This window comes from Ranitomeya imitator, chromosome 2 (genome assembly GCF_032444005.1).
Source record: "Ranitomeya imitator isolate aRanImi1 chromosome 2, aRanImi1.pri, whole genome shotgun sequence".
Lineage (NCBI taxonomy): Eukaryota > Metazoa > Chordata > Amphibia > Anura > Dendrobatidae > Ranitomeya > Ranitomeya imitator.
The window spans coordinates 395,691,791-395,718,772 of record NC_091283.1 but is presented as its reverse complement, the minus strand read 5'-3'; the positions used below and the strand labels follow the sequence as shown (position 1 = coordinate 395,718,772).

Here is a 26,982-nt window from a genome sequence, read left to right as displayed (position 1 = left end):
GTAGGGGCAGGCAACCAGGCAGCTGCTTGGGGCCCTGCTCGTCTTGGGGCCCCCAGCTGAGCCAGTGGCATGCTGCTAATAGCAGCACACCACACGGCTGCTGAGGGGCCTGGCGCCGCCCCCCATCACTAATTCAACTTATCGGCATCATAGACGCTGATACAGTTGAAAGCAGTGATGGAGGAGAGAGTGTCTGCTGGCGCTGCCTCTCCCATCACTCCCCCTGTGACTCAGTAGGCGCACGATGACGACACTTCATCGTGCGCCACGCTGTGTCAGCAGTGGAGGCGATGAGACTGGAGCAGCAGAGCCTGGAGCAGGCCGGGAAGCAAGGAGAGGTTAAGTGTTGTGTGAGTGTGTATGCATTATTGTGTGTGTATGAGAGTGCGGGGCCTGCATTATAGTGTGTGTCTACACTATACTGTGTGTTGGGGGACGGAGCTGCACTGTACTGTGTTGGGGGACATAGCTGCACTGTACTGTGTGTTGGCAGGGAGCTGCACTGTACTGTGTGGGGGAGGGAGCTGAACTGTACTAAGTGTTGTGGGAGCTGCAGTATACTGTGTGTTGGGGGGAGCTATACTGTGTGCTGGGGGAGAGCTGCACTGTATGCTGGGGAGCTGCACTGTACTGTGTGATGGGAGGGAGCTGCACTGTACTGTGTGTTGTGAGGGAGTTGCACTGTACAATGTGTTTGGTGGGAGCTGCACTATAGTTTCTGTTTGAAGGGGGTGCACTAGACTGTGCGTGGGGAGCTGCACTACACTATGTTTGGGGGGAACTGCACTATGTGTGTGGAGGGGGCTGCATTATTCTGTGTTTGGAGGGGGCTGCATTATACTGTGTGTGGGAGAGATGTACTATACCAAGGGTATCAAACTGCATTCCTCGAGGGCTGCAAACAGGTCATGTTTTCAGGATTTCCTTGTACTGCACAGGTGATAATTTAATCACCAACTCATTATTTGTGTAGGTGATTAAATTATCACCTGTGCAGTACAAGGAATTCCTGAAAACATGACCTGTTTGCAGCCCTCGAGGAATGCAGTTTGACACCCCTGTACTATACTGTGTGTGTGTGTAGCTGCAGTATACTCTGAGGGAGGCTGCAGTATACTGTATGTGGGGTTGCAGTATATTCTGAGGGGGGCCTCAGTATACTCTGAAGGGGGCTGCAGTATACTGTTAGGGGGGCTGCATTATACTGTATGGGAGCTCTATTATACTGTATCGAGGACTATGTGTCCCCATCATTCTTCCTCAGCCGATGTAAAGAAACTCGGGAACAGGTGTCTAACAACTTCAATGCCACTGATCACTGCTCCATACACCTCGCACACATGCGGCTCCGCTCCGTACACCTCGTACACACACGGCTCCGCTCCGTGCACCTCATACACACACGGCTCCGCTCCGTCCACCTCGTACACACACGGCTCCGCTCCATACACCTCGTACACACACGGCTCCGCTCCGTACACCTCGTACACACACGGCTCTGCCCCGTACACCTCGTATACACACGGCTCTGCTCCGTACACCTCGTATACACACGGCTCCGCTCCGTAAACCTTGTACACAAACACAGCTCTGCTCCGTACACCTTGTACACACACACAGCTCCGCTCCGTACACCTCGTACACACACGGCTCCGCTCCGTGCACCTCATACACACACAGCTCTGCTCCGTACACCTCGTACACACACGGCTCCGCTCCATACACCTCGTACACACACGGCTCCGCTCCGTACACACACGGCTCTGCCCCGTGCACCTCGTATACACACGGCTCTGCTCCGTACACCTCGTATACACACGGCTCTGCTCCGTACACCTCCTACACACACGGCTCCGCTCCGTAAACCTTGTACACAAACACAGCTCTGCTCCGTACACCTTGTACACACACACAGCTCCGCTCCGTACACCTCGTACACACACGGCTCTGCTACATCCACCCTGCACCTCCCTCCTGACCTCACACAGAAACTTCCCCTCATCCAGCACATAACAACCAGCACAGCAGAGTCCTGGAGACACTGAAGCCCCTGATCATGTGACCCCTGACTCCTCCCCTCCAGTGACCTCATCACAGGTCCTGTGTGCACACAGCAGCCATATATGTGGTGTGCGGCTCTGCAGGTGGAGGTAGGTGCTGGAGATTCCCCATTAGGCTTCTTTCACACTTCCGTCGGGACTCTCCCATCCTGCTGCGTCGCCGAGACGTAGCGACGGACGTGTTTCAAAATGTACGTGACAGGTGCATAGCCGTCAAGGCTATGTGCACCTGTTGTGTATGCGTTTTCGCAACACAAACCAGGTTAAAAATAATTAAAAAAATTAAAAATTGCAGTATCCTCACCTACCGGCGTTCCCGCGCAGCGATGCTCCCAGCAGCTAGCGTTCCTAGTAATACATTAGAAGTCGCGGTCCCGCGAGACCACGACTTCTCGATTTCGAGACTGTGACTTTTCGCAAGATTTCGCAATGTATTACTAGGAAGTGGAACGCTAGCTGCAGGGAGCATCGGTATCCTGCGCGGGACGCCGGTAGGTGAGAATATTGCGATTTTTTTTTAAAATTATTTTTAACATTATATCTTGTGACTATTGATGCTGCATAGGCAGCATCAATAGGAGAAAGAGAGCGAGCGAGAGATAGTTTCCCTGATGGGAAATTCTTCCACGCATGCTCAGTGTGAAAAGACTGGACCCGTCGCTGGATTCTTGCTTTTCACAGTCAGCGACGCATCCTGCACCCATAGGCTACTATTGTAGCCAGTGACGTCGTTGACCGATTTTCCGACATGCAGAAAAAACGTTCCTCTGAACGTTTTCTTTGCCCGACGGACCGTTTTTTTACGCAGGATCCAGTGCACGACGGATGAAACGGATGGCCATCCGTCACAATCCGTTGCTGATACAAGTCTATGAGAAAATGCAGGATCCTGCATTCTCAAAAATCGACGTATCGCGACGGGAGCTGGAAGACGAAGTGTGAAAGAGGCCTTACTGGGTGGGCGCAGGGAACATATGTATTTTTACTGACCTGAGCTGGAAGATGAAGTGTGGCCTTACTGGGTGGGCGCAGGGGACATATGTATTTTTACTGACCTGAGCTGGAAGGAAAATACTAAAACCCTATGTGTCATTTGTCTATACCTATGCCTATCGTAGATTTTGCCTATGGTAGATTTTTTTAGTCATATTTGTCTATACCTATGGTAGATTTTTTACAGTGTGCGGGAAATCAGCGATTCCGCAGAATTAATGAACATGTTGATTTTTTTTCCGCGATTTGTTTTTTTTCGCGCAAAAAAATCGCAACATTTGCACAAGTTTTGCGGATTACATTGAAATGATTGGGAACCATATGTAAGCGTTTTTTTCACGTTTTTATCGCATTTTTATAGAAAAAAACCGCGAAAAATACGGAACGTGTGCACATAGCCTTACAACTCCCTTCTCTGTGTACCTGAACTGGGAGAGGGAGGAGGATGTTTTGAGTGAGATAATATTAAGGCTAGGTTCTCATTTTGTTTTCGGGTGAGCGCTAACAGACAGCGTTGCACGGCGAAATTAACGCCGTGCAACGTGTCCGTTAACGCTCCCATTGCCAGCAATGTTAAAGCGCATTGCTAGTGCGTGCCATTTTCGGCACGCGCTAGCGATGTGCCGTTCTTTTGTGGCGCGCCTCGGACGCTGCTTGCAGCTAGCGCTAGCGGGGACATTTAACGTGACCCCTAAAAAGACATTGCGTTAGCGCAATCCACTAGCGCTTAGCGCTTAGCGCTAAACGGATTGCCCTGACGCAATGAGAACCTATCCGCCTAATATTGTTTACCTTGAGATAGTTTATAAACCCTCCTCTCACACATCCAGTACCTAGCAACCACAGAATGCAGAGTAAGTGGACATGCTGGCTGGGGCATATCTTAAGGTACCGTCACACTCAGCAACTTTGCAACGAGAACGACAACAATCTGTGACGTTGCAGCGTCCTGGATAGCGATCTCTTTGTGTTTGACACGCAGCAGCGATCTGGATCCCGCTGAGCCATCGCTGGTCGGAGCTAGAAGTCCGGAACTTCATTTGGTCGCTAGATCGGCGCGTATCGTCATGTTTGACATCAAAAACAACTATGCCAGCAACGTTTTACATGGAGCGAGAACAATAAGCGAGTCGCCGTTACGTCACTGGATCGCTCCTGCATCGTTCTGTTTGACGTCTCTACAGCGACATAAACAGCGACGCTCCAGTGATCGGCTCGTTGTCTATATCGCTGCAGCGTCGCTATGTGTGACTGTACCTTACTGAAGTCAAGCATCAACACCAGGCTCTCCCATCATCACTTTGGTAAGAATTACGAATAACGGTTTTAAGCTCCGTTTTTTTTATTGGAATAAGTTCATATTAGTACAACAACGTTATCTTCCAAGTTTCATTAAGATCATTTTAGGGATTCAGTCGTTATGCGCCATTTTCTGCCATACCTATGCCTACAGTGTTATCACGGTTGGAAACGGAAAAACGGTTTTGAGCTCCGTTTTTTTTATTGGAATATGTTCAAATTAGTACAACAACGTTATCTTCCAAGTTTCATTAAGATCTTTTTAGGGATTCAGTCGTTATGCGCCATTTTCTGCCATACCTATGCCTAGTGTGTTATCACGGTTGGAAACGGAAAAACGGTTTTGAGCTCCGTTTTTTTTATTGGAATATGTTCATATTAGTACAACAACGTTATCTTCCAAGTTTCATTAAGATCTTTTTAGGGATTCAGTCGTTATGCGCCATTTTCTGCCATACCTATGCCTGCAGTGTTATCATGGTTGGAAACGGAAAAACGGTTTTGAGCTCTGTTTTTTTTATTGGAATATGTTCATATTAGTACAACAACGTTATCTTCCAAGTTTCATTATGATCTTTTTAGGGATTCAGTCGTTATGCGCCATTTTCTGCCATACCTATGCCTAGTGTGTTATCACGGTTGGAAACGGAAAAACGGTTTTGAGCTCCGTTTTTTTTATTGGAATTAGTTCATATTAGTACAACAACGTTATCTTCCAAGTTTCATTAAGATCTTTTTAGGGATTCAGTCGTTATGCGCCATTTTCTGCCATACCTATGCCTACAGTGTTATCATGGTTGGAAACGGAAAAACGGTTTTGAGCTCCGTTTTTTTTTATTGGAATTAGTTCATATTAGTACAACAACGTTATCTTCCAAGTTTCATTAGGATCTTTTTAGGGATTCAGTCTTTATGCGCCATATTCTGCCATGCCTATGGTAGTTTTTTTTCTAAAGTTGAATGTTTTTAATCTATTTTTCCTTTCCACTTCACTATTTAAAAATAAATTAGCGGAGGTTAAACTTTAATTGCGTTTTCAACAAGGCAAACCCATACATTTCTATAGAGTAACTTTACATTTGAAATAAACACTGAATCCCTAAGTATATCTTTATCGAAAATTTTTGCCTTAGGCCGACCTCACACCTGCGAGTTTTACGGACGTATGAGCAGTTCATAAAATACGGATTGCATACGGTACAATGCTTCTCTATGGCCAAGCTCCTATCAGCCGTATTTTACTGATCCGTATTATACGGTCTTCTACGGCCATAGAAAATTGCAGTATGCTGCGTTTGTCACCGTATTGCGCAAAAAATCCACTAATGAAAGTCTATGGGGGCCAGAAAAATACGGATTACACACGGACCAACAGTGTGACTTGCGAGAAATACGCAGCGGTGTTAGAGAGAAAAGCTGGAAATTCAGTGCGGTGTACAGTAAAATCACACTGACAGCTTACAGTAGAATAGGTGGAATAAATGTGTACACATAGAATAGGCATATATATATATGTAGATATACTAGATGGTGGCCCGATTCTAACGCATCGGGTATTCTAGAATATGCATGTCCACGTTGGTTATTGCCCAGTCACGTAGTATATTGCCCAGCCACGTAGTATATTGCCCAGCCCACGTAGTATATTGCCCAGCCACGTAGTATATTGCCCAGCCCACGTAGTATATTGCCCAGCCACGTAGTATATTGCCCAGCCACGTAGTATATTGCCCAGCCACGTAGTATATTGCCCAGCCCACGTAGTATATTGCCCAGCCACGTAGTATTTTGCCCAGCCACGTAGTATATTGCCCAGTCACGTAGTATATTGGCCAGCCCACGTAGTATATTGCCCAGCGATGTAGTATATTGCCCAGTCACGTAGTATATTGCCCAGCCACGTAGTATTTTGCCCAGCCACGTAGTATATTGCCCAGTCACGTAGTATATTGGCCAGCCCACGTAGTATATTGGCCAGCCACATGGTATATTGCCCAGTCACGTAGTATATTGGCCAGCCCACGTAGTATATTGGCCAGCCCACGTAGTATACTGCCCAGCCACGTAGTATTTTGCCCAGCCACGTAGTATATTGGCCAGCTCACGTAGTATATTGGCCAGCCCACGTAGTATATTGCCCAGCCACGTAGTATATTGGCCAGCCCACGTACTATATTGGCCAGCCCACGTACTATATTGGCCAGCCCACGTACTATATTGGCCAGCCCACGTACTATATTGCCCAGCCCACGTAGTATATTGCCTGTGACCACAACGTCATCACAGGTCCTGCGCTCATACCAACCCTGGGACCGGAAGCTGCCGTGGACTACAAGGGGCCCTCAGAAAGGTGAGTATATTTTTATTTTTTTAAATGTGACAAACCTGGCTGGGCAATATACTACGTGACTGGGCAATATACTACGTGACTGGGCAATATACTACGTGGGCTGGGCAATATAGTACGTGGCTGGGCAATATACTACGTGGCTGGGAAATGTACTACATGGCTGGGCAATATAGTACGTGACTGGGCAATATACTACGTGACTGGGCAATATACTACGTGGCTGGGAAATGTACTACATGGCTGGGCAATATAGTACGTGACTGGGTAATATACTACGTGACTGGGCAATATACTACGTGGCTGGGCAATATACTACGTGGCTGGGAAATGTACTACATGGCTGGGCAATATAGTACGTGGCTGGGCAATATACTACGTGGACATGCATATTCTAGAATACCCGATGCGTTAGAATCGGGCCACCATCTAGTGTGTGTGTGTGTGTGTATATATATATATATATATATATATACATATACACACACACATACTATGTGTAGACCTTTATCTTAGCTATTCTATTCTAACCTGTCAGTGTGATTTTACTGTACACCGCACTGAATTGCCGGCTTTTCTATAGAACACCGCTGCGTATTTCTCATAAGTCACACTGCTGGTCTGTGTGTAATCCGTATTTTTCTGGCCCCCATAGCGGCCCTGCACTTAGTAACCCGATATTTACCCTGGTTACAGGTGAACACATCGCTAGATCGGCGTCACACATGCCGATCCAGCGATGACAGCGGGTGATCAGCGACCAAAAAAAAGGTCCTGATCATTCCCCACGACCAACGATCTCCCAGCAGGGGCCTGATCGTTGGTCGCTGTCACACATAGCGAGATCGTTAGCGGGATCGTTGTTACGTCACAAAAAGCGTGACGTTGCAGCGATATCCTTAACGATATCGTTGTGTGTGAAGGTACCTTAAGGCAAACATTTTCGATAAAGATATACTTAGGGATTCACTGTTTATTTGAAATGTAAAGTTATTATATAGGAATGTATGAATTAACATTGTTGAAAACAGAATTACATTTTTAAGCTCTGTTTTTCTTGCTGGAATAAGTTCATATTAATGACAAACTTATTTTCAAAGTTTCATCAAGATCTTCTTAGGGATTCAGTGTTTATTTCAAATGTAAAGTTACTATATAGAAATTTATGGGTTTGCCTTGTGGAAAACGCAATTAAAGTTTAACCTCCGCCAATTTATTTTTAAATAGAGTGAAGTGGAAAGGAAAAATAGATTCAAAAAATTCAACTTTAGAAAAAAAACTACCATAGGCATAGGTATGGCAGAATATGGCGCATAACGACTGAATCCCTAAAAAGATCCTAATGGAACTTGGAAGATAACGTCATTGTACTAATATGAACTAATTCCAATAAAAAAAACGGAGCTCAAAACCGTTTTTCCGCTTCCAACCGTGATAACACACTAGGCATAGGTATGGCAGAAAATGGCGCATAAAGACTGAATCCCTAAAAAGATCCTAATGAAACTTGGAAGATAACGTTGTTCTACTAATATGAACATATTCCAATAAAAAAAACGGAGCTCAAAACCGTTTTTCCGTTTCCAACCGTGATAACACACTAGGCATAGGTATGGCAGAAAATGGCGCATAACGACTGAATCCCTAAAAAGATCCTAATGAAACTTGGAAGATAACGTTGTTCTACTAATATGAACTAATTCCAATAAAAAAAACGGAGCTCAAAACCGTTTTTCCGTTTCCAACCATGATAACACTGTAGGCATAGGTATGGCATAAAATGGCGCATAACGACTGAATCCCTAAAAAGATCTTAATGAAACTTGGAAGATAACGTTGTTGTACTAATATGAACATATTCCAATAAAAAAAACGGAGCTCAAAACCGTTTTTCCGTTTCCAACCATGATAACACTGTAGGCATAGGTATGGCAGAAAATGGCGCATAACGACTGAATCCCTAAAAAGATCTTAATGAAACTTGGAAGATAACGTTGTTGTACTAACATGAACATATTCCAATAAAAAAAACGGAGCTCAAAACCGTTTCTCCGTTTCCAACCATGATAACACTGTAGGCATAGGTATGGCAGAAAATGGCGCATAACGACTGAATCCCTAAAAAGATCTTAATGAAACTTGGAAGATAACGTTGTTGTACTAATATGAACATATTCCAATAAAAAAAACGGAGCTCAAAACCGTTTTTCCGTTTCCAACCGTGATAACACACTAGGCATAGGTATGGCAGAAAATGGCGCATAACGACTGAATCCCTAAAAAGATCCTAATGAAACTTGGAAGATAACGTTGTTGTACTAATATGAACTAATTCCAATAAAAAAAACGGAGCTCAAAACAGTTTTTCCGTTTCCAACCATGATAACACTGTAGGTATAGGTATGGCATAAAATGGCGCAATAACGACTGAATCCCTAAAAAGATCTTAATGAAACTTGGAAGATAACGTTGTTGTACTAATATGAACATATTCCAATAAAAAAAACGGAGCTCAAAACCGTTTTTCCGTTTCCAACCATGATAACACTGTAGGCATAGGTATGGCAGAAAATGGCGCATAACGACTGAATCCCTAAAAAGATCTTAATGAAACTTGGAAGATAACGTTGTTGTACTAACATGAACATATTCCAATAAAAAAAACGGAGCTCAAAACCGTTATTCCGTTTCCAAAAAATTTGACCCCTACATTCATGTATTGCAACTTTATGTCAAATAAATACATATGTAAATAAATTGGTTACTCTGCTTCAAATGGAGTGAAGTGGAAAGGAAAACTAAATTAAGAAAATGAAACGGTAAAAAAAAATCTAAAATAGGCAGAGATGAATACGACTAAAATATCTACCATAGGCATAGGTAAATTTGCCACATAGGGTTTTAGTATGCACCGAGCTGGAAGACGAAGTGTGAAAGAGGCCTTACTGGGTGGACGCAGGGGACGAATATGTATTTTTACTGACCTGAGCTGTAACAGAATAGCATCCCCATACATGTGAAAATCCAGCAGCTGTCGGCTGTACACTATAGCTAACAACCTATGGCATCAGCCACAATCCGTGTTGGCACCAACCATGGCTTTTTAACCCCTTAAATGCTGCTGTCAATAGTAACTACAGCACCTAAATGATTGACAGAGTGTGGGGGCTCCCTCTGTGTCCCCATCACCCTGAGATCATGATTGTGTGGTCCTGATTTTTGCCTTGGCAGTTCACAGCCAAAGAGCAAGGTTAGAGTCTGCCGGCTACAGTGACCTGTTAACCCCTTCATGACCGTGGGATTTTCTGTTTTTCCGTGTTCGTTTTTCACTCCCCTCCTTCCCAGAGCCATAACTTTTTTATTTTTCCGTCAATTTGGCCATGTGAGGGCTTATTTTTTGCGGGACGAGGTGTACTTTTGAACGACATCATTGGTTTTAGCATGTCGTGTACTAGAAAATGGGAAAAAAATTCCAAGTGCGGTGAAATTGCAAAAAAAGTACAATCCCACACTTGTTTTTTGTTTGGCTTTTTTGTTAGGTTCACTAAATGCTAAAACTGACCTGCAATTAGGATTCTCCAGGTCAGTACGAGTTCATAGACACCTAACATGACTAGGTTATTTTTTATCTAAGTGGTGAAAAAAAATTCCAAACTTTGCTAAAAAAAAAAAAAAAAATTGCGCCATTTTCCGATACTCGTAGCGTCTCCATTTTTCGTGATCTGGGGTCGGTTGAGGGTTTATTTTTTGCGTGCCGAGATGACGTTTTTAATGATAGCATTTTGGTGCAGATACGTTCTTTTGATCGCCCGTTATTGCATTTTAATGCAATGTCGCGGCGACCTAAAAAACGTAATTCTGGCGTTTCGAATTTTTTTCTCGCTACGCCGTTTAGCGATCAGGTTAATGCTTTTTTTTATTTGATAGATCGGGCTATTCTGAGCGCGGCGATACCAAATATGTGTAGATTTGATTTTTTTTTATTGATTTATTTTGATTGGGATGAAAGGGGGGTGATTTAAACTTTTATATTTTTTTTTATTTTTTTCACATTTTTTTAACTTTTTTTTTTTACTTTTGCCATGCTTCAATAGCCTCCATGGGAGGCTAGAAGCAGGCACAGCACGATCGCCGCTGCTGCACAACTCGATCGCCTCTGCTACATAGCAGCGATCTGCTGATCGCTGCTATGTAGCAGAAATGCAGGTGTGCTGTGAGCGCCGACCACAGGGTGGCGCTCACAGCCACCGGTGATCAGTAACCATAGAGGTCTCCAGGACCTCTATGGTTACCATCCTGACGCATCGCCGACCCCCGATCATGTGACGGGGGTCGGCGATGACGTCACTTCCGGCCGCCCGGCCGGAAGCGGTAGTTAAATGCCGCTGTCTGCGTTTGACAGCGGCATTTAACTAGTTAATAGGTGTGGGCAGATCGCGATTCTGCCCGCGCCTATTACGGGCACATGTCAGCTGTTCAAAACAGCTGACATGTCCCGGCTTTGATGCGGGCTCACTGCGGAGCCCGCATCAAAGCAGGGGATCTGACCTCGGACGTACTATCCCGTCCAAGGTCAGAAAGGGGTTAAGAAGTTAGTGACATTTAGGTGGTAAAAATAAACTCCTTCATTCCTGTCATGTCACTTTGCATTAATTCCTGAAAGCAATTTTGAATACGTTGAGGGGTGCTGTTTTTAAAATGATATCACTTTTGGGGGTTTCCAATATATAGGACCCCCAAAGTCACTTCAAAACTGAACAGGTCCCTAAAAAAATAAGTTTAGTACATTTCCTTGAAGAAATGAAAAATTCCTGCTACATTTTTAAACCTAAAATGCTAAGAAAATAAAATAACAATTTACAAATGGCGCTGATGTCAAGCAGGCATGAGGGAAATTATATTTATTAATGTTTTTCTGTGGTATAACTATGTTAAAGGCATAATCATTCAAGGTTTGAAAATTGCAAATTTTATTTTATTTTTTACAAATTTCTGATATCATTATAAAACAAGGCAAAACATATCAACCTTAGTTTACCATTATCATAAAGTATAATATGTCACGAAAAAAAAAACAGTCTCAATCAATAGGATGTATATATATACTGCTCAACAAAATAAAGGGAACACTAAAATACCACATCCTAGATATTTCTGAATGAAATATTCCAGTTGCAAATTTGTATTCATTGCATAGTGGAATGTGTTCAGAACTATAAAACATAACAATTATCAATGTAAATAAAAATGAATAATAGGTCTGGATTTGGAATGATACTGAAAATCAAAGTGGAAAATCAAATTACAGGCGGATCCAACTTCAGTGGAAATGCCTCATGACAAGGAAAAGATGCTCAGTATTGTGTGTGGCCTCCACGTGCCTGTATGACCTCCCTACTGCACAACGCCTGGGCATGCTCCTGATGAGGCGGCGGATGGTCTCCTGAGGGATCTACTCCCAGACCTGGACTAAAACATCTGCCAACTCCTGGACAGTCTGTGGTACAACGTGACGTTGGTGGATAGAGCGAGACATGATGTTCCAGATGTGTTCAATCGGATTCAGGTCTGGGGAATGGGCAGGCCAGTCCATAGCTTCAATGCCTTCATCTTGCAGGAACTGCTGACACACTCCTGCCACATGAGGTCCCGCATTGTCCTGTATTAGGAAGAACCCAGGGCCAACCGCACCAGCATATGGTCTCACAAGGGGTCTGAGGATCTCATCTCGGTACCTAATGGCAGTCAGGCTACCTCTGGCGAGCACATAGAGGACTGTGTGGCCCTCCAAAGAAATGCCACCCCACACCATTACTGAGGCACTGCCAAACCGGTCATGCTGAAGGATGTTGCAGGCAGCAGATTGCTCTCCACGGCGTCTCCAGACTGTCACGTCTGTCACATCCGCTCAGTGTGAACCTGCTTTCATCTGTGAAGAGCACAGGGAACCAGTGGCGATTTTGCCAATCCTGGAATTCTGTGGCAAATGCCAAGCATCCTGCACGGTGTTGGGCTGTGAGCACAACCCCCATCTGTGGACATCGGGCACTCAGACCATCCTCATGGAGTCGGTTTCTAACCATTTGTGCAGACACATGCACATTCGTGGCCTGCTGGAGGTCATTTTGCTGGACTCTGGCAGTGCTCCTCCTGTTCCTCCTTGCACTTGCACAGAGATAGCAGTCCTGCTGCTGGGTTGTTGCCCTCCTACGGCCCCCTGTTATGACCTGGTGGTTAGGAGCACCCGGAACGACCTGATAGTTAAACTCACACAGGACAAGCTCTGGGATGTGGGAGCTCTGCTGACCGCAACCCCTAATCCTATCACAACAACTTGAAATAGCCGTGGAGCGTTCCTGACACTCCCTAGACGCCTCTTCACAGCCTAAGAGCTAACTAGCCCTAGAGAAAGAAAATAAAGCCTACCTTGCCTCAGAGAAATTCCCCAAAGGAAAAGGCAGCCCCCCACATATATTGACTGTGAGTAAAGATGAAAGTCACAAATGCAGAAATGAAACAGGTTTCAGCAAAGGGAGGCCAGACTTACTAAACAGATAGAGGATAGGAAAGGTATCTTTGTGGTCAGCACAAAAAACTACAAAAGACCACACAGAGTGTGCAAAAAGACCTCCGCACCGACTAACGGTGCGGAGAGGCCACTCTGCATCCCAGAGCTTCCAGCTAGCAAGGCAAAATCATGAAATCCAGCTGGACAAGGAAACAATGAACAAATAATAACTAGCAGGGACTTAGCTTCTGCTGGAGTAGACAGGTCACCAGAAAGATCCAAGAGCGAACTGAACCAATGCAGGAACATTGACAGCTGGCATGGAGCAACAATCTGAGTGGAGTTAAATAGAGCAGCCAGCCAAAGGATAAACCACGTCACCTGTGGAAGGAACCTCAGAAGCAGCAGCAGCACTCACAGCCACCAGAGGGAGTCCATGGACAGAACTCGCCGAAGTACCATTCATGACCACAGGAGGGAGTTCGATAACAGAATTCACAACAGCCCCCTCCACATCTCCTGGTGTACTGGCCTGTCTCCTGGTAGCGCCTCCAGCCTCTGGACACTACGCTGACAGACACAGCAAATCTTCTTGCCACAGCTCGCATTGATGTGCAATCCTGGATAAGCTGCACTACCTGAGCCACTTGTGTGGGTTGTAGAGTCCGTCTCATGCTACCACGAGTGTGAAAGCACAACCAACATCCAAAAGTGACCAAAACATCAGCCAGAAAGCATTGGTACTGAGATCTCACCTGTGGTCCCCACCTGTAGAACCACTCCTTTATTGAGTGTGTCTTGATAATTGCCAATAATTTCCATCTGCCGTCTATTCCATTTGCACAGCAGCATGTGAAATTAATTGTCAAACAGTGTTGCTTCCTAAGTGGACAGTTTGATTTCACAGAAGTTTGATTTACTTGGAGTTATATTCTGTTGTTTAAGTGATCCCCTAATTTTTTTGAGCAGTGTGTATGTATGTATATATATATATATATATATATATATATATATATATATATATATATATATATATATATATATATATATATATATATATATATATATATATATATATATATATACATATACCTTCCAGAATTATCCCAGTCACTAAAGGGGTTAACCCCCTCACTGCTGAGCCTGTGATAGATCTCTATGATAATTTCATAATAATATTCTCTATAATGGGACTGTGTGTTATACCGGGGGCAGGACGGGGCCATGACTAGATGTAGTGATCATGTGACGCCGGTAACAGCTCCGGAGATTTCTTACATGGGATCTTTATGATGTTACATCGTCATCTTCTCCCCATTCAGGTCCCTACAATATCGGATCCTCTCAGTGAAGATCTATATAAGAGAATTATCCTGAGTGACCCAACAAAGATGGATAGGGACAGGGACAAGATGGCGGAGAGGATATTACACCTCACCCTAGAGATCCTCTTCCGGCTGACTGGAGAGGTGAGAGATTCTGATGACATCACATTACATCATTCTTATCTATGGGAATAACAGATGGACAGAACTGGAGAGGTGAGGACTCTGGAAATGTCTGTAGTGAGATTTATTAATGTGTCTCTCCATAACCAGGATTACACAGTAGTGAAGAAGACCTCTAGTGAGCGCTGTCAGGCCCCTGTATCTGAGGAACCCCTGAGCCCAATCACAGTGCCTCCACCTCACCCCCCGATACATGAGAACATCAATGACCAGAAGATCCTAGAACTCACTTACAAGATGATTGAGCTGCTGACTGGAGAGGTGACACTGCTGGGAATGCTGGGACATTATACAGTAACGCTATGGAGGGATCAGGGGATGACGGTATCATTGTATGTGTCAGGTTCCTATAAGGTGTCAGGATGTCACCGTCTATTTCTCCATGGAGGAGTGGGAGTATGTAGAAGGACACAAAGATCTGTACAAAGACGTTATGCTGGAAGTTCCCCAGCCCCTCACATCACCAGGTAATAGACAGGACTAAATACACACGGACTATAATTATCTGTATGTAAAGAATGAATTCAGTCCTTTATGTGTTTCCTCCAGTTTTATCCAGTGAGAGGACAACACCAGAGGGATGTCCCCGTCCTCTTCTTCCACAGGACTGTAAACAAGAAGATCCCAATGTTCCTCAGGATCCTCAGGTAGATGGAGAGGTGTCATGAGATCTCCCCTATGATGTGTACAAGCTGTGAAGGTCTTGTGTTCAGTCTTGTGTTATCCACCAGTATAATACACTGAATGGACAATTTATTAGCCATGTCAAGTGCAGAAAGCAGACAGCACCGCCGACTTCACTGGATCTATGCGCCTTGAGTGTGATATACAGATTTGAGCTGTGCCTCGGGATCTCAGGTGCTCCTCCGAAGGAATTCATGTAAATACAGTCCATCAACAAAGAGAAAGGCAGGTAGCACTCACCGATCCTTAAAATTCCATTCTTTATTCAGTCACGATTAAAAAATCATCATGGCCTGGGAGTGTGAGGGCAGGAGTTTGCAGGTCAGCACCTGCACACTCCTGCCCTCACACTCCCAGGCCATGATGATTTTTTTAATCGTGACTGAATAAAGAATGGAATTTTAAGGATCGGTGAGTGCTACCTGCCTTTCTCTTTGTTGATGGACAATTTTTTAGACCCCCACCCTTTCTTAACTAGAACTATTCTGTTTGGAAATTGGACAAATGATATATAAATGAGTAAAATAAAGAATTTAAAAAATAAATGACCCCGAGTGCAGCATAAAATGAAGTGATCAATTTTTGTAGTCATTCCAAAATTTAGCAATTTTAAACAGTGCATTGTTAGTGATCGATTAGCTGCGGCCAATATTTAAAAAGAAAACAAGCAAAAAACTGTGACACTCATGTTTTTATGTGCAATCATATCCAGACTATACTGAGAATATTTAATAACATTTGTCCAAAAATGCAACACGTAGGATACTAGACACTTCCAATGAAGTATAAACACACACCGTCCCTGACAGCTATGAATAAGAGATTTTATCTAAACAATAAAATGATATTCTTTATTGATACAAAAATCATAAAAAATGGACAAAACAGGGTGGGAAAATATCTCCAATGGGGTTAGGTGCAAAGAGTAAGGGTACCATCACATTAAGCGACGCTACAGCGATATAGACAACGATGCCGATCGCTGCAGCGTCGCTGTGTGGTCGTTGGAGAGCTGTCACACAGACAGCTCTCCAGCGACCAACGATGCCGAGGTCCCCGGGTAACCAGGGTAAACATCGGGTTACTGAGCGCAGGGCCACGCTTAGTAACACGATATTTACCCTGGTTACCTAAAAAAAAAAAACACTACATACTTACATTCCGGTGTCTGTCGCGTCCCTCGCAGTCAGCTTCCCGCACTGACTGTGAGTGCCGGCCGTAAAGCAGAGCACAGCGGTGACGTCACCGCTGTGCTTTACGGCCGGCGCTCACAGTCAGTGCGGGAAGCTGACTGCGAGGGACGCGACAGACACCGGAATGTAAGTATGTAGTATTTGGTTTTTTTAGGTAACCAGGGTAAATATCGGGTTACTAAGCGTGGCTCTGCGCTTAGTAACCCGATGTTTACCCTGGTTACAAGTGAAGACATCGCTGAATCGGCGTCACACACGCCGATTCAGCGATCTCAGCGGGTGATCCAGCGACGAAATAAAGTTCTGGCCTTCTAACTCCGACCAGCGATCTCACAGCAGGATCCAGATCGCTGCTGCGTGTCAAACACAACGATATCGCTATCCAGGACGCTGCAACATCACGGATCGCTATCGTTATCGTTCTAAAGTCGCTCAGTGTGAAGGTACCTTAAGGGTTGATTACCTCAAGGTGCCGCTATACATGTGAACTAATTGCAGAAAAATAACTGACGAGTAACTGAGCAATATTTAGTAGTAGACATAACCAATATCTAGAGAAAAACTGATATTGCAGAAAATAAAGCGCATAGTGCCTAAAATATAAAACAGTCTCTGCCAATATTATTGCGCATATTAGAATATAATGAATGCTCATAGCACAGGATGAAATATATAGTCATTGTAATTGGACATAGGGGAGATGCTACGCCTAGTACAATGAATAATACCCAAAATTCTAAGGTATAAATACAGAATCCACCTAAGTGGTATACCACTCAATACATGAAGAGATATATGGTATCAAGATATACAGGGTGGGCCACTTACATGGATCCACCTAAATAAAATGGGAATGGTTGGTGATATCAAGTTCCTGTTTGTGGCACATTAGTATATGGGAGGGGTAAACTTTTCAAGATGGGTGGTGACCATGGCGGCTATTTTGCAGTCAGCCATTTTGGATCTAACTTTGTTTTTTTCAATGGGAAGAGGGTCATGTGACACATCAAACTTATTGAGAATTTCACAAGAAAAACAATGGTGTGCTTGGTTTTAATGTAACTTTATTCTTTTATGAGTTATTTACAAGTTTATGACCACTTATAAAATGTGTCTAAAGTGCTGCCCATTGTGTTGGATTGTCAATGCAACCCTCTTCTCCCACTCTTGACACACTGATAGCAACACCGCAGAAGAAATGCTAGCACAGGCTTCCAATATCCGTTGTTTCAGATACTGCACATCTCGTATTTTCACAGCATAAAAAATTGCCTTCAGATGACCCCAAAGATAAAAGTCTATGGGGGTCAGATCGGGAGCCCTTGTGGCCATTCAACTGGCCCACAACGAACAATGCACTTTCCAGGAAACTGTTCATGTTGGAATGCTCGGACCTGACACCCATAATGTGGTGGTGCACCATCTTGCTGGAAAAAAGGGTACAAAGATAGTGGGGCCATTCTTCATAAATGGAAACCTCAATGCCACTGGATATTTGAAATTGCTACATGATGATGTGTTGCCCTCTTTATGCACTGAAGATGGCACGTTCCATAAGTTTTTCCAGCAAGATGGTGCACCACCACATTATGGGTGTCAGGTCCGAGCATTCCTACATGAACAGTTTCCTGGAAAGTGGATTGGTCATCGTGGGTCAGTTGCATGCCCACCAAGGTCTCCCGATCTGACCCCATTAGACTTTTATCTTTGGGGTCATCTGAAGGCAATTGTCTATGCTGTGAACATACGAGATGTGCAGCATCTGAAACAGCGGATACTGGATGCCTGTGCTAGCATTTCTTCTGCAGTGTTGCTATCAGTGTGTGAACAGTGGGAGAAGAGGGTTGCATTGACAATCCAACACAATGGGCAGCACTTTGACCACATTTAATAAGTGGTCATAAACTTGTAAATAACTCATGAAAGAATAAAGTTACGCTAAAACCAAGCACACCATTGTTTTTCTTGTGGAATTCTCAATAAGTTTGATGTGTCACATGACCCTCTTCCCATTTAAAAAATATAAAGTTGGATCCAAAATGGCCAACTTTAAAATGGCCGCCATGGTCACCACCCATCTTGAAAAGTTTTCCCCCTCCCATATACTAATGTGCCACAAACAGTAAGTTGATATCAAAAATTGTAGAAAAAAGTGGGCACTCACCATCTGCTAATATTGACATCAAGACCCGAGGAAGCGCAGCAGCGCGAAACGATCGTCGTCTTTTATATCACGTTTCTCCCTGCTATTTCTGCATTTGACATGTGGCACAATAAGGACTGAATATTAGCAGATGGTGAGTGCCCACTTTTTTCTACAATTTTTGCTATTTCATGGATTATATTTCTGTGGCAGCACCCAAGTTCTGCAAGTGGCATATACACTGGATATCTGACACACACATGTACAGGTGTTTTCACTAGCGGTTGGTGCGGCAATCTGTTTTTCCTTTTGCTTTGAAATTGAGTAAGTTGATATCACCAACCATTCCCATTTTATTTAGGTGTATTCATATAAATGGCCCACCCTGTATAGTGAATACATCACCTATAGCAGTCACTGTGGCCAGGACCTTGCAGCAAACATATGGACAGCCAAACCTCCTCGACCCCTACGCCATTTCGCTTACACTTCTGGGGGTGAGCAGTACAAAACATTGCTCAGATGAATCCAGATTTCTATTGCACCATGCCGATTGGAGGGTCAGGTTTTCATGGTATCAGCATGATCCATGTTCCCTTTTTGATGTCACGTATCAACATTTCAGGCTGGTTGAGGAGGAGAAATGGTCCAGGGAATGTTTTCTTGGTACATCCTGGGTCCTCTGATATCTGTAGATGGATATTTGGATACTAAAGTTAACTTACACATTGTGACCTACCAAGTTTCTCACTTGATGTCAGCCATTTACCCTATGGTAGGAGGACAGTGCACCTTGTCACTAGGGTCATATCTTCATGGTTTGCTTCCAGGTACCTGTCAGGGAACATGTCAGTACCTCCATCTAATGTGCAGCAACTGCAAAAAAAAGCTATCCTGTCGGCATAGGCCAATACTTATGCAACATCAAGTGGAATCTGGCATGATGAATTCCTAAAGATCTGAAGGCAAAATGATATCCAACACCCTAATACATGGATGTTTTTCATAAGGTGGCCATTCAGTGTATGTTCAGTACTTGATGGAGATGATAGGATTAACGCTTAATGGTTGAATTCCTACAGGAAATCTACAGATATTTGATTACTGCTGTCTTGTTTGCTTGTAATATTAATTGATCTTTTATGTCTTTTCAAATACTTACTTACAACTTCTCCATTTTTTGTGACTTCTATAACATTTATTGCAGGGTAAAGATCTGCCCCATATTAATACTGCAGGGACATATGTGAGGGGTGATGAGCGGTGTAAAGAGGAGATTCCTACAGATAACCGCACAGGTGAGTAGTGACCACTAAATGCTGAGAAGTAGAGTGGAGCTTGAAAATTTGTGAACCCTTCAGAATTTTTACATATTTCGGCATAAACTTAACCTAAAATGACATCAGATTTTTACAGATATAGAATCAAATAAAACAAATGACTCAAACATTTAGACTTTTTCATTTTGATATGAGGAAGATAATCAATATGACAGTGGCAAAAGTATATAAACCTTTTGAGCTAGCAGATAATTTGGTGAAATTTGTCATTTTGTGTACTGAACACTCCTGACTATCAGGAGTGGGTGCATTGCTTTTGCTCTAAGGATGAGGATCAATCAAAGACAGATCTTCACATCATGTTTATGGAAGTGTGTCATGGCACAACATTGGAGATTTCTGAGGACCTCAGAAGAAGAGTTGAGGCAGGAAAAGTTATAAAATTATCTCTAAAGAGTTTGGACAGATTGTTTACAAGTAGAGTAAATTCAAGGCCATTATTACCCTTGAGAGACTGACCAACAAAGATCACTCCAAGAGAAAGGTGCAAAAGGTCACAAAGAAACCCAAGGGGTAATGTCCCACAATTCTGTACTAATATACCCCATCCTGGTATATGTCCTTATCATGATATAAATGTACCCCATCCTGGTATATATGGCCCCCAATTCAGTTATACATGGCCCACATCCACATCCTGGTATAAATGGTCCCTTATCCCCATCCTGATATACATGTTCCTCTCATCCCCATCCTGGTGTACATGCCCCCCTCCCCATCCCTATTCTGGTGTACATGGTCCCCCCATCCCTATACTCATCCTGGTATACATGGCCCCTATGATGGTGCACACATAAAAATAAAAATTCTACTCACCTTCCTTGCTCTACTTCGCAACGCTGCGTCATGTGCTCATGCCAGCACATGATTTCAGCATGTAAGTAGCATATGACATCACTGCCATGCGCCCCCACACTCCAAGATCAGCTGCCGGAATATTCACTGCTTCATACGCCCGGCACTATGGGAGTAGGCAGCAGTGAATATTCATTTTGTGTAAGGCGAAAGCCGGCTGCTGAAGCTAACACGTGTGCCCGCTATTAAGCAGAATGAATATTCACTGCTCCCTACGCCTTTAGTACCTCCCACCTCTCGACACTGGCTTCAGTGCATAGAGGTGGGAGGGTGTATGGGCGTGGGGAGCTGTGAATATTCATTCTCTTTAACAGCGGGCACACGTGTTAGCTTCAGCAGCCGGCTCTCGCCTCCTGTGACCCTCTGCTCGGACGCTGCTGCACTCCTCACCCCAATCCAAAGCCACACTATTAACGTACATCCGGACTATAAGATGCACCTCCCACTTTCCTCCAAAATTTTGGAGGAAAAAAGTGTGTCTTACAGTCTGAAAAATACAGTAAGCTCTGGGCTCAGATTTTCAGTGACATTTATGTCCGGCTGATAGATCTTAACAGCTAATTTACATATTAAGAAAAATGTGAATTTCTGTGGAATAAGACATCAGATCGCAGATATCAAGGTATCATTTTATTCAACTTTCCACGACTTGCATGCCCATATAGACTGTTTGGGAGGGTTATCCCCACTTATAGATGCTCATGAAACTATGGAGAAGACTGCTTCAACATCTGAGAAGTAAACAATTGATAGAGCACAACCTGGTGGCCTAATATTGTAATCAATTAGGTCCTGCTTTGCAGTGTACTGTCCTAGTCAGTTGATAAATGAATTACATTACAGTTTTGTTTGACAATACTATAAAATACGAATATAAATATCAATGTAATTTAAATGCAGTGAAAAATTATAAATTTTTTTTTTTTGGCAGATGACTGTACCAGGAGCTCGGTGACAAATCTGATATTTTCAGATTTTGTATCATATGATTATGATATCATACCAGATAAATGTGAAGAACATGCCATTGTCCTAGACGTACCTCCTGCCCTTCACAGAAAAAATGTATCATCTAATCTTTTACAAGAGGTCCTTTCTTCCAGTTCATCAAGGACCAATACAAAAAACAAAAGTCACATAATAGGTGTTGAATATCAAATAGCTCACACAGAGGAGAAACAGTTTTCTTGTTCAGAATGTGAGAAAAGTTACAGTTTTAAATCAAGACTTGTTGCACATCTGAGAAGTCACACAGGAGAGAAGCCATTTTCATGTTCAGAATGTGGGAAATGTTTTATGGTGAAAGCAAATCTTGTTACACATCAGAAAAGTCACACAGGAGAGAAGCCATATTTATGTTCAGAATGTGGGAAATGTTTTGTAGTGAGATCACAACTTATAATACATCAGAGAAGTCACACAGGTGAGAAGCCATATTCATGCTTAGAATGTGGTAAACATTATAGTGAGAAATCCAAACTTGTTAGACATAAAATAATTCACACAGGGGAGAAGCCATATTCATGTTCAGAATGTGGGAAATGTTTTGTAGTGAAATCACATCTTATTTCACATCAGAAAATTCACACAGGAGATAAGCCATTTTCATGTTCAGAATGTGGAAAATGTTTTAATCGGAAAACAAATCTTGCTACGCATCAGAGAATTCACACAAGGGAGAAAACCTTTTCATGTTTAGAATGTGGGAAATGTTTTAAATGGGAAACAAATCTTGTTACACACAAAAGAATTCACACAGGGGAGAAGTTATTTTCATGTTTAGAATGTGGGAAATGTTTTAATTGGAAAACAAATCTAGTTAAACATGAAAGAAGTCACACAGGGGAGAAGCCATTTTCATGTTTAGAATGTGGGAAATGTTTTGCAGAAAAATCAAAACTAGTTACACATCAGAGAATTCACACAGGGGAGAAGCCATTTTCATGTTCAGAATGTGGGAAATGTTTTACAGAGAAGTCAAATCTTGTAAAACATCTGAGAATTCACACAGGGAAGAAGCCATTTTAGTCTTTCACATATGAGAGATTTTTAGCATTAAGTTAAGTTTATTACCCAGCAGAATGCACATTAGGAGAAACCATTTTCATGTTCTGAATGTAGGAAATGTTTTACAGAGAAACACAGAGCAGTAGGTATTTTTAATTTTATTTCATTGACAATATGTACAAGACAAAACACAAGTTTTAGGCAAGTAAATCTAGAAGAAAAAGAGAAATCAATTTAGAGCAGTAAATGATTATTAAAAATATTATATAAATAATAATAGCCATTTGCTACTAAAAAGCAATTGGTATCTAAATAATATAAATGCGAAAAGGTAATCACATGCTCACCTATGTTTCCAAGTTTAGATTTTGGAGAGCCTGGAGCCGAAACCATTGCAAGGCATTGATCAATTATAAAAAGGAGTTGGGTTTGTCCAGTTCAATCCAAGTAGGTTAAAATTAGCACTTTGTTTCATTCATGTAAAATCTATAGAAGAGTGATGACTGGATACCGACCATCAACGTGTTTCAAACACTGTATGCGTTCTTACTCATGATGAAAAGTAATAACCTATTTTGATGGAGCTGGACAAACTCACCTATCTAAATAATACAGCGATATATGAATAGTTTTTCAACCCTTCAGAATTTTCCATATGTGTAATTTTAGCCAAAAACTACATTTTATTTTCACATAAGTCCTAAAAGTAAATGAAATTGTATCAAACAAATGAGAAATATTAGACTTTGTCATTTTGTTTTATTAAGGAAAATTATCCCACATCACATACACTCCCTGACAAAGCTTATCCATGTTATGTAAATAAAAGCTTATAACCTGACGTTAAATTCATCCATTGGTTGTATAAATTATTCTTTTGAAAGCTGAAACCCTCCGAAATGTGTTTTAGGTTAAGAAAATAAATTGGCATCAGTGCAGAAATATTGATCAGTTAAGCGACACAGGTCCAATATGACAATCCAACACAACATGACAATCCAACACCATGGGCAGTACTTTCAACACATTTTATAAGTGGTCATAAACTTGTAAATAGCGCATGAAAGAATAAAGTTACATTAAAACCAAGCACACCACTGTTTTTCTTGTGAAATTCTCAATAAGTTTGATGTGTCACATGACCCTCTTCCCATTGGAAAAATAAAGTTGGATCCAAAATGGCCAACTTCAAAATGGCCGCCATGGTGACCACCCATCTTGAAAAGTTTCCCCCCTCCCATATAGTAATGTGTCACAAACAAGAAGTTGATATCACCAACCATTCCCATTTTATTTAGGTGTATCCATATAAATGGCCCACCCTGTATAATTGGCCCCATATACTGCTCCATATGTTATTGGCTCCATAAGATGCTCCACATATAATTGGCCCCATATACTGCTCCATATATAATTGGTCCCATAAGATGCTCCACATATAATTGGCCCCATATACCGCTCCATATATTATTGGCCGCATATACAATTGGCCCCGTTGGATGCTATATATATTTGGCCCAAAATACTGCTCTATAAAGTGGGGAAAAAAGTATTTAGCCAGCCAGCAATTGTACAAGTTCTCCCATTTAAAAAATGAGACAGACCTGTAATTGACATCATAGGTAGGCCACAACTATGGGAGTCAAAATGAAAAAAACATCCAGACAATCACCTTATCTGATTTGGCAAGGTTTATTTTGCAAATTATGGTGGAAAATAAGCATTTGGTCACCTAAAAATATGCAAGATTTCGTGCTCTCACAGACCTGTAACTTCTTTAAGAGGCTCCTCTGTACTCTGTAGTAATGGTACCTGTGTGAACTTGTTATCAGTATAAAAGACACCTGTCCACAACCTCAGTAACACCCCAAACTCCACTATGGTAAAGACCAAAGATCAGTCGAAAGACACCAGAAACAGAATTGTAGCCCTGCACCAGGCTGGGAAGACTAAATCTGCAATAGGCAAGCAGCTTGGTGTGATGAAATCAACTGTGTGAGCAATAATAAGAAAATGGAAGACATACAAGACCACTGATAACCTCCCTCGATCTGGGGCTCCACGCAAGATCTCACCTCGTGGGGTCGCAATGATCACAATAATGGTGAGAAAAAAATCCCAGAACCACACGGGGTGTCCTAGTGAATGACCTATATAGAGCTGGGACCACCGTAACAAAGGCTGCCATCAGTAAAACACTATGCCGCCAGGGACTCAGATCTTGCAGTGCCAGAAGTGTCCCCCTGCTTAAGCCAGTACATGTGCGGGCCCATCAGAAGTTTGCTAGAAAGCATTTGGATTATCCAGAAGAGTATTGGGAGAATGTCATATGGCCTAATGAAACCAAAATAGAAGTCTCGTCATGTTTGGAGGAGACAGAATGCGGAGTTGCATCCAAAGAACACCATACCTACTGTGAAGCATGGGGGTGGCAACATCTTGGTTTGAGGCTGTTTCTCTGTAAAGGGTCCAGGACAACTGATTCGTGTCATTGAAAGAATGAATGAGGCCATGTATCGTGAGATTTTGAGTACAAACCTTCCATCAACAAAGGCATTGAAGATAAAACGTGGATTGGTCTTTCAGCATGATAATGATCCCAAGCACACCGCCAGGGCAACAAAGGAGTGGCTTCCTAAGAAGCATATGAATGTCCTGGAATGGCCTAGCCAGTCTCCAGATCTCAACCCCATAGAAAACCTTTGGAGGGAGTTGAAAGTCCGTGTTGCCCAGCGACAGGCCCCAAACATCACTGCTCTAGAAGAGATCTGCATGGAGGAATGGGCCAACATACCACCAACAGTGTGTACCAACCTTGTGAATACTTACAGAAAACGTTTGACCTCTGTCATTGCCAACAAAGGATATATAACAAAATATTGAGATGAACTTTTGTTAGTGACCAAATACTTATTTTCCACCTTAATTTGCAAAATAAATCTTGCCAAATCAAACAAGTTTATTTTCTGGATTTTTTTTTTCTCATTTTGACTCTCATAGTTTTGGTCTACCTATGATGTCAATCACAGGCCATCCTTTTAAGTTGGAGAACTTGCACAATTGGTAGCTGCCTAAATCTTTTTTTTCCCCCACTGTATACTTTATGCGATCTAATTATGTTTTATAACTGTCACGTGACAACTTGGATCAGAAAAATTCACGGATCGTGTGCAGGCGCTGTAGTCTTCTGTGACGTCTTCTATTCAGCAGCTGCGCGTTGATATTGATTTTTTTTTACACGTATCTGTTGAAATGTTTCTATGGGAATGCTGCTTGACGCATGCATACTTCTTTGTCTACTCACCGGAGACGCTCCCGGTAAGCCACACAGCTGTTCTGTACCCTATTTGTTTATCTTGGCATATATAAACTGGCACTTGTTAGCCGTAAAACAGACCCCAGAGGAAGCCAATCTGATCAGCTGTTATCAGTACCTTCGGACATCGGCCAGAAGAACTTACTTGTGGAGCTTGGCCGTCTACTTGTAGTGGTCGGGGCTTGTTACTTCACATCCGCCTCGTATTGAAATGAATAGGAGGGGGATGTGTAGTACCCTATGGCGACCACTACAAGTAGACATGCAGCTGCAAGGACTCGAACATTGTTTTCGAGCACGCCAAAGTCACTCGATTAGCACCCAAACATGTTCAGATTACACTTCCAAGCACGTTCGCTCATCAGTAATGACGGCGGATTATTTGATTACCTATCATGTGATATCTACTCTGTACAGGAAGATGACGCCACACGCTGCCATGCATTTTTGGCGATTAAAGTTAGTCTGCTTCCTTTAAACTATATGTGGGTCACTAGGGATAGATGTTTTGATAGATTAATATGCATCTTCATAAGGTATGTGTCTTAATATATGAAAGGGAGTAGATGTGATCGTGCATTGATGAACCTGACATTATAAGGGGATAATTTTATATTGACACTGTGGCATTGCTCATACGATTGTGCTATATGATGCAATGAATATGTATATAGTGTATGTAAATTTATGTATTTTATGTTGTTTTTAGAAGAATGAGTGTGGCAAAAA

General features: G+C 42.7%; 1 protein-coding gene across 1 annotated transcript; it reads left to right on the top strand.

Moving 5' to 3' along the window:
- The first annotated feature begins 2,090 nt into the window (after positions 1 to 2,090).
- Positions 2,091 to 23,789, top strand: LOC138667019 (oocyte zinc finger protein XlCOF22-like). Its single transcript, XM_069755261.1, has 7 exons — positions 2,091 to 2,150; positions 14,530 to 14,676; positions 14,806 to 14,976; positions 15,059 to 15,182; positions 15,265 to 15,362; positions 19,943 to 20,033; positions 21,862 to 23,789. The coding sequence occupies exons 1-7, from the start codon at positions 2,124 to 2,126 to the stop codon at positions 22,956 to 22,958; spliced, it is 1,755 nt and encodes a 584-aa protein (XP_069611362.1). The 5' UTR covers positions 2,091 to 2,123; the 3' UTR covers positions 22,959 to 23,789.
- Positions 23,790 to 26,982: the final 3,193 nt, after the last annotated feature.

Bases quoted from the DNA above. Each gene is read 5' to 3' on its own strand.
- LOC138667019 (XM_069755261.1), top strand. From the start codon at position 2,124: ATGTGGTGTGCGGCTCTGCAGGTGGAG. The intron at 14,677-14,805 runs GTGAGAGATTCT...CTCCATAACCAG, and splicing joins TCTTCCGGCTGACTGGAGAG to GATTACACAGTAGTGAAGAA. The intron at 20,034-21,861 runs GTGAGTAGTGAC...TTTTTTTGGCAG, and splicing joins TCCTACAGATAACCGCACAG to ATGACTGTACCAGGAGCTCG.